Source organism: Hevea brasiliensis, chromosome 10, assembly GCF_030052815.1.
Source record: "Hevea brasiliensis isolate MT/VB/25A 57/8 chromosome 10, ASM3005281v1, whole genome shotgun sequence".
Classification (NCBI taxonomy): Eukaryota; Viridiplantae; Streptophyta; class Magnoliopsida; order Malpighiales; family Euphorbiaceae; genus Hevea; species Hevea brasiliensis.
Genome location: NC_079502.1, coordinates 14,194,635 through 14,204,099, shown reverse-complemented (window position 1 = coordinate 14,204,099; position 9,465 = coordinate 14,194,635). Strand labels below are relative to the sequence as shown.

At 32.0% G+C, this 9,465-nt stretch overlaps 1 protein-coding gene across 1 annotated transcript; it reads right to left on the bottom strand.

Annotated features, from left to right (window-relative positions):
- Positions 1-4,344: 4,344 nt before the first annotated feature.
- LOC110652076 (protein-tyrosine-phosphatase IBR5) lies at positions 4,345-8,360 on the bottom strand. Its single transcript, XM_021807576.2, has 5 exons — positions 7,783-8,360; positions 6,361-6,460; positions 5,505-5,562; positions 5,204-5,310; positions 4,345-4,862 (listed from the first exon to the last, which is right to left on the bottom strand). Exons 1-5 carry the CDS (start codon positions 8,017-8,019, stop codon positions 4,543-4,545), a joined length of 822 nt encoding a protein of 273 aa, XP_021663268.2. The 5' UTR covers positions 8,020-8,360; the 3' UTR covers positions 4,345-4,542.
- Between the last annotated feature and the right edge of the window lie 1,105 nt (positions 8,361-9,465).

Genomic DNA, 9,465 nt, shown 5'->3' with positions numbered 1-9,465 from the left:
AGATAATACAATATACTATTAAGAATTACATATATAATATATTTTTATATTAGTATTGTTATTTAGATGTTGTTATTATTATTATTATTATTATTATTATTATTATTATTATTATTATTATTTTAATAATAGTTTTTTTTAATTTATTTTTTTATGTAATAAAATTAATTGTGTGAAAATGAAAGTATCATAATATTGAAAGAAGGCTTACAATTTTAAAACTGATTAGAGTTTTTTATAATGAAAAATGTGACAATAAAGCTTCACTTTATGTTATTCTTATTGATTTAGTATTATTTTATATTTACGATATAAATATTATATGACTTATTATGGATAACACCATAATACTATAATTTTGAGCACAGAAATTGATAACCGAACTCAAATAAAAACTGAAATTAAAAGCAAAACTGAAACAAGAATCCGAACTAATTCCAAACTTAGAATCAAACTAAACCGAAATTTAGTTCCAATTCTAGTTCCAAAAAAGCGAAAGAACCGAAATTTGATTCTAATTTCAATTCTTGCAACAAACTGAATTGGAGCCAGAAGCGCACAACACCAACACTAACAATGAAGCTTCATTTCAGTTATATCCTCCTAGATACATAATCATGAGTTCATGACCATCAGTATCGAAATCTTTATTGGCACCTAATCTAACACAGAAGAACTTTCCTCTTAATCTTATGAAGCAACTCTACTTCCTTTGGTTTAAAATGGTCAGAGTCTCTTTCCTTTATGTTTACTTACTCTGTTGAATATTATCCATGATTCTAGCTAGCATTCTATTATGTATTCATTTAAAGATGATTGAGTGTATAGTGCACTGTGCATGCATGAACTAGACTAAGGAATGTTTAAAGGCAAAAGATAACTTCATATGAGTCTGCTGACATTAGTGCAGCATAGATCTTATTTATTAAATTTTTCATAATTATTTAAAATTAATAAAAATATATAATTTATAAAAAATATTTTTGGTAACATCATTAACTCCGCCTAAATAGTTTGCGCTTAGCCGGTCCCAAGCCTAGATAAAGGAGGAGGGTTGCGGTAGGTGACAACCAGCGTAAAAATTTCATCACACCTTATGATATGAATTCAAATGATATAAACGTTGGAGCGTCCTCTACTTAAGATGCGCTACATCGGAGCCCGGGTGTAATGAGAAATATGCAAGGGTGTAGGGCGTTCACCGAAAGCGATGCACCATGCCGGCACCCGGGTGTGGTGTTAAGTGAGTAAGGGTTCCCACATCATGGACGGGTGAGGGTAAAGAAGTTAGTCCATAGGACAGATAGTAGAATAGATAGTGGAACAGAACACAAGATAGACATAGAAAACAAAAGAAGATATCATAGAAGGAGACCAATTAGGAAGAAACAGGATAAGAGGAGGATCAGGGTTGGTACTTAGAATGTTGAGTCACTTACAGGAAAATTAATGAAGCTTGTGGATATCTTAGAAAGGAGAAGGGTGAATATTGCTTGCATTCAGGAGACTAAATGGGTAGGAGAGAAGTAAGGAAGTGGGTAATTCAGGGTACAAATTGTGATTTACCGGAAATAAGAGAAACAATAACGGAGTGGGCATAATTATAGACAGGACATTGAAAGACGCAGTAATAGTTGTGAAAAGAGTACGAGATAGAATTATACTAGTAAAGCTAGTACTAGAAAGAGAAACAATAAATTTAGTTAGTATTTATGCCCCACAAATAGGACTAGACAGTGAGAGTAAACAAAGGTTTTGGGAAGATATGGATGATTTAATGCAAAGCATACCGAATGAAGAGGATGTTTTCATTGGTGGAGATTTGAATGGACATGTAGAAAGTGATAGACTAGGTTATGAGAATGTTCATGGAAGTTTTGGTTTTGGCAGTCGAAATGAGGAGGGAAAAAGCATCCCGGATTTTGCTATGGCATACAATCTAATACTAGCAAATACCTACTTTATAAAAAGATAGTCACTTTAATGACTTTTAAAAGTGGGCAACATAGAAGCCAAATTGACTTTCTCTTAACCAGGAAGACAAATAGAGCTCTATGCAAGGATTGCAAGGTCATTCCAAGAGAGGTTTTAACAAGTCAACATCAGTTGGTGGTCTTAGATGTCAAGTTTAGGAACAATTCAAGTAAGGTCAGAAGAAATAGTGTAGCTCGAACAAAGTGGTGGGAGTCCAAAGGAGTAAAGCAAGTGAAGTTAAAAAATGAGCTTCTCGAGTCCGAAGTATGGAAGCTGGATATAGAGGCCAATGATATATGGATACAAATAGCATCAAAAATTAGAGAAGTAGCTAGAAAAGTACTTCGAGAGTCTAAAGGACATGGACCACCCTCAAAAGAGAGATGATGGTGGAACAAGGAAGTACAAAAGGCAGTGAAGAGAAAAAGGGAATGGTATAAGAAATTACCTAAATGTAATAATAATGAGGCATATGAACAGTACAAGATAGCAAAGAAAGAGGTAAAAAAGGCAGTTAGTTAAGCAAGAGCACAGGCTTTTGAAGAGTTATACGAGAAACTTGGAACTAAATAAGGGAAGAAAGATATTTATAGATTAGCGAGGAGGAGAGAAGGGAAATGTCAAGATCTCAATCAAGTTAGGTGCATTAAGGACAAAGAAAGAAAAATATTGGTGAAAGATGAGGACATTAAAGAAAGTTGGAGAAATTATTTTAATGATATCTTTAATAATAGTCAAAATGATAATAGCGTGAATATAGACTATAGAACAATAGAAAAGAATGTGAATTATACTAGAAGAATTAGATCTTTATAAGTAAAGGAAGCACTTAAGAGAATGAAAGTAGGTAAAGCCTGTGGACCCGATGAAATACCAATTGAAGTGTGGAAGTGTTTGGGGGATATAGGAGTGGCATGATTAACTAAATTATTTAATAAGATTCTAAACTAAAAAAAAAAATATCTGATGAATGGAGGAGGAGTATTTTAGTACCTATTTTTAAAAATAAGGGAGACATACAGAGTTGCTCAAACTATAGGGAAATTAAACTCATGAGCCATACTATGAAGTTGTGGGAGAGAGTTGTGGAGCATCGACTACGTCATGATACTTCTATTTCTCTCAATCAATTTGATTTCATGCCCGGTCATTCAATTATGGAAGTGATCTTTCTCATTAGAAGCTTGATGGAGAAATATAGAGATGTGGAGAAAGATCTACCCATGGTTTTTATTGATTTGGAAAAGGCTTATGATAGTGTTCCAAGACATGTCTTATGAAATGTGTTAGAACAAAAGAAGGTATCTATTAGGTACATACAAGTATTGAAAAATATGTATGAAGGAGCAACTACTATTGTGCGCACAGTGGGAGGGGACACAAGAGATTTTTCTATCTCAATTGGATTACACCTAGGATCAGCCATAAGCCCTTACCTTTTTATATTAGTTCTAGATGAATTGACGAAACATATACAAGAGAGTATTCCTTGGTGCATGATATTTGCGGATGATATTGTTCTGATAGATGAGACACGAGAAGGAGTCAATAGAAAGCTAAAGCTTTGGAGAAGTACTCTAGAGTCAAAGGATTTTAAGTTAAGTAGAATGAAGACAGAATACATGCATTGCAAGTTCAATGAAGGCCAACCAAGTGATAGGGAATGAATTAGTTTGAATGAAGTGATACTGTTCCAAAGTAATCACTTTAAATATCTAGGCTTTGTCCTTCAAGTAAATAGGGGATGTGAGGAGGATGTTAGTCATATGATTAAAGCCGGATGGTTGAAGTGGAGACGTGCCACGGGAGTTTTTATGTGATCGCAAGATTCTCAATAAGTTAAAAGAAAAATTTTACCGTACAACCATATGACCGGCTATGTTATATGGTAGTGAATGTTGGGTACTAAAAGAGTCGTATGCGTCTAAGATAAGAGTTGCAGAGATGAAAATGTTAAAGTAAATGAGTGACCATATTAGACTAGATAAAATCCGCAATGAGAGTATTAGAAAAAAAGTAGGAGTGGTGTCAATTGAAGATAAGTTAAAAAAAGAAAGATTGAGATGGTTTAGTCATGTGAAGCGTAGACATACGAAGACTCCGGTTAGACAAGTAAAACACATTAGGTTAAAGGATAGAAAGAAAAAAAAAATAAATAAACCTAAATTGACTTGGAGGAGAGTGGTATAACATAACCTAAAAATATTACATATTTCTGAGGATTTAACCCAAAATCGTTTAGAGTGGAGAAAGCGAATCCATATAGCCGACCCCAAATTTTTAGGATAAAGGTTTCATTGAGTTGAGTTGAGTTGTATTTTTGGTAACATCATTGCAATTCTTTTCAATAATGAAAAAGTCACCATGACATGCCTGGTAAGCTCTTGCAAGCAGCAGCAAATAGTATACAATTTCAGCACCGCGAGTATATTAGATGATGAAAGCTCTATTTTGAATTAGATTAACACTCCTGTATATGATGAGGCAAAACAAAGTGTCCCACAAGCCATATTGCAAAGAAAGCGAGTCATTATGCAGTTTGAAACTTCTCGAGACTGGTAAACTCTTTCATCTCGTCGGGTGAATGCTAGAATTTCCTGAATCCATTGGAATGTCTCCACCATTTGGGTTCTGTGGATTGGCAATGATGCAGCTCGCAGAAGCATTGTCTTGATCATGGCCAGCTCCAAACTGGAATTCATCTGGAGGAACGTCCAAAGGTTGCATAAAAATGTAGGTAGGGTTGATGCTGTTGAAAGCAGGAACAAGAACTGGATCAGTAACCTTTGTAAACCCAAAGTTAATAGGGAAAATTGGCAATGCGGGCTTGTTGCCATCAGAAGGCCCAAACATTTTTTGCTCGTATTCCTGCAACTGCTGGTACACAGCTGGATTCCAGGAAAAAAAGAAGAAGAAATGAAAGTTAGACATGGTCTATGTGTCTGCAGGAAAAAAATCTACACCTAAAAACATGAGCCAATATATGAGAAACAAGTGCCACACATGATAACATGGGTACAATATCCGAAAAAAAAAAATGCAGTTTAGTACTTCTGAAACTTCCAAAAACACTACACACCTAAATGTGGTACAAAAATTCTGCAACTACTATGCATAATGTAACTTCAAAGATATTGAAATCATAAATAAGCTAAACTATATTGAGCATTGACCATATCAATGATTTCTCCTACAACATACAAGCAGATTAGCATCATGATGAACATACCCTTAGTTAAGTCCACAGATGATCTCCGCTCTTTCACCCACTGGTAACTTTGTGCAAGCCTCCATCCTTTCGACTTCATCAAGTAAGCTATCACAATAGCTGGAGACCTGTCAAAAAGAACATGGTTATCATTCTACCAAGCAACAAACTAAAAATGCTTCAATCATTTCCCAGACTATATGTCAGGAGTAGTAGATTGCCATACAACATACAAAATAATTTGAGATCATATCTCACAGGGGCCCCATCTATGCATATTTTTGGTCCTTGAAACAAAAGAGGCAGGGAGACCACATTCTACCTATTTTTTCCTAACATGCAGTGCACAAGAACACGGGCCTTATCCTTTTCACATTGCTCTGCAAAATGCAAAGCATAATGTTAGCCTCAAAGCTCCATGAGAAAGTAAAAGTTGGCAGTAATAATAGATAAAAAAGTGCCACTTAAACTGAACAATTTATCAACTGAACCAAACTTGTTAATGATTATCATGGAAGGACTATTGATTATGAGAAAATTATTCAAACAACTATTACTATGCAGATTTTGAGAACAAGCCTTGGCACAATGGTAAGTTGCTCTTTCTGTGACCAAGAGGTTATGGATTCAAAGTGTGGGTATAGTTTTTCTACAAAAGGGAGGGGGAAAAGCAAAAACACAAGGGGAGAGCTGCATATGATAAATGATCTTTGCAAATCAGGAAGTCTCATACACTAGGGACACCCTTATTTTAGCATAAATCTCTTCAAATAAGACATAATATTTTTAATTCACGTGGATGGCTACCATTTTATTGAATACACATTGGTATATTTTCTGATGAGTTCATAATACAAATTATGGCTCCATTTATGTCATGAACATATGTGGAAATATATTTTGAGGAAAACATTTCCAAGAAAATGACTTTATTTTGTATTATTTGGTAGCAATACCAAAAATCAATTGAAAGATTTTTTTTTTTCCCTAGTATTTTGAGTACATTTCAAATATCAATTTTCAAACAATAAACAAGACGAGAAATATTTGTGAGTGCATAATTTTCTGATCACTCTGATAAGTGGAATTTGTCGAAAAATGCCTTTTTTTTTCTTTGAGGATTCTTTTTTTTTTTTTTTGGGTGTGTGCGTAAAAAAAATTCACAATAGAAAACTCACCTAAAAATTGATTTGCATCTTCAAATTGTAAAATTTTGTCATCTTGCAGGGAATGATAGGTGAAAGAATTCTTGTACATATTTTGACAATCCGGAACTGTCTACATACAGACAAAACAACTGACAATGAATGTGCCATACCTCTTGTTATTCCAGACTAAACGAATTACTGTTTCACATCAGCAAAAGGCAATCATGAAATTGATAAGCCATAAAAATATAATTTTCATAAAAGAATTTCAGAGAGACAGATTGAATGAAGGAAATACAACATAATTAAGATTGCAAAAGAACCAAAGGGGCAAAATAAATCTAATATCACATTTGTTCTTTCCCTTTTTTCTCCCAAAATGTTCCTTCACTAATATTTACTTCCTTCGATCTAGTGCCAAGAAATCAATGATTGTTCTTATAAGTAAAACTAAAGTAAAGAATTGGCTGGTTTGATTTTGATCCCTAAACTTATACCGTAATTTACATACTAAATCAGTTCACTACTAATTGTTCTCTCCATATGCATCACCCTTTTCATAACAACAACAATTCCTACAACATCTACACCAACATTGGCTACATGAATATTTTTTTGGCTATCCAACTCTATTTGACACCGATTCTGCATCAATATTCAAAAATTATAAATTTTTTGATACTACTTCACTTATTCCACCACTAATTTATCACATTTTTATAGTGGAGCAGTTAATTCTATGCATTGGACATGACCAAACCTTTTTATAAAACAAACTTTTTGTCTATAACAGATAAATTAAAGCAAAGGCTTTAGTGCTTTTTTCTTGCCGGTGGAAGCCAAAAATCCAATTGAATCCACCATAAAAACAATCTTAAAAGAAAAAGGACAAGTATGACAATATCAAAAACCATAGTCAACCACATAGCCAAAATCTCATTGAATGAAAAGATCAGCAGAATCCAAACAACCATGGATGATACTGAACAAATCACAGATCCATAGATGCTAGAATTCGATTGCCTTGTCTTGCATAGTCAATAGATGCGACCTTTAACTTCCTTTATACCATTCTCTCGTGAATTTTTTTTTTTAAACTTCCAATACCATTCTGCATGCACATCCTCATAGCTGTAGAATACTAGTTTCCTTCAACCCAAAAAAAAAAAGGAAAATCTAGAATAGCATGATTACTTCCTCTAAAAGCTAACTGATCCAATCCAAAGAAAACATCACTTTTTCAACCTATTCTTCCCCAGTTTTCGTTTCACTAGAATTATAATACCAAACAATTTAACTATCTAAAGATGAATAAAACGCATAACAAAGAACCCACTAATGAACAAGGCCACAATTAAGCAGAGTAGTCAATAGCAACATAAAAAAAGATTAGAACTTTCAATGAATAAAATCACAATCACACCGATCATAAGAAATTTAGAAGCAGTATACATTGAGAACACGAGAAATCCCCTGGGTTTTGAGGAGCTCAGAGCGAGTGGCGTTATCGTAACTTCCCAAATAGAGGAACTCCGGCAGGATCTCAGAAGGGAAAGCGCTAACACGCAGCGGAGATTTCTCAGCAGATACGGGCATCCGGTGGCCGCAAATCCCACAAATCTCCCCTTGCTCGTACTTGTGATAGTGGCCGCAAACACCACATGGGTTCTCTCGCTCCCTCTTCCTCATCAGCAAACCAATCAGAAAATCAAGAAACCAACCAGGAAATGAAGAAACGAAAACCAAGAAATCAAGAAACAGGCAAAGATTGACTGGAATGATAAAAAAAAATAAAAAAGAAGATTTGGGTGATGGGTGCAAGCGAGAGGGTAAGAGAGGAGCAGGGAGGTATTTATAGATGTCGGTTGGCTGGGGCAGGGGAGAATTGAAGTAACAGTGGTTAAAACGGATAATCTTGAAGAAATGGAAGATTTCAGTGTTTTTTATGACGGATATACCTAAATAGAATGTGATGATGATGATGATAATTTCATAAGAATCTTCAGTGATAACATCCTTTTAAAAGACTTTACTTTTCTTGCATCCCTATGTTTAACTAGCCCAATGTTTGTCCTATGCATAAATTTTGAAATTAAATTTTTTATTTATTTAATTTAAATTTTAATATTTTATATTTATTAAAATTACTTTTAATTTTTTATATAATTTAATTATTAAAATTTATAACATTTATTTTACTCTTACTTTAATATTTTATTTTTAATATTTATATATATAATTTAGATTTTTAATAAAATTTTATTCTTTTAATCACTTTTTGCAATTTATTTTCTGTAAAAAATAAATTAATTAACATATACAATTAAATTATATCATTTTCATCACTAACAAAAATAAATAAATGATAAAAAAGTAAAAAAATATAAAGTATCACCATAATGACCAGTAGATAACTAATCTTCAAAATATTCAAATTTAATTGAATAAATATAATCACATATTTTATAAATTTTAGCTATATTATTTTTTATTTTAAATGATAACAATAATTATAACAATTAAATGACAATCAATATTATAATAAAAAATAATGACTTTCTTTTATTAATTAATTACATAAGTTATAATATGTATTAATATTAAGAAGGTAAATTTAAGATAAAGGAAACAATAAATATAACTTAAATGATTTAAGAAAAAAATAAATTTTAATACAATAACATCAAAGAAAATAATTTCTTTTGACTAATTTATGTGTGAAGAGAATTAAATAAAATAATTTTCATTAATTAGGCCACAAATTAATTAGTTGGCTACAATTAAATCTAACTTAAAGCTGGAGAAATTTTTTCCAAAAGTGATGATTATTATTGAAAAAAAATTAATTAAATTATAGTATTAAATAAAAATATTTTTCTTCTAAATAATAATAACAATAATAATTAATGATAATTAAGTTACAATCAATATTATAACAAAAATAATTATTTTTATTAATTAATTATATAAATTATAATATGTATTAATTTTTAAATATAATTTACATAATTACAAAAAAAATAAAATATTAATATAATAACATTAAAATTTTTTTATTTTAAATAATAATAATAATAATAATAATAATAATAATAAGAGGAGGAGGAGGAAGGGAAATATCAAACATTTACCTTA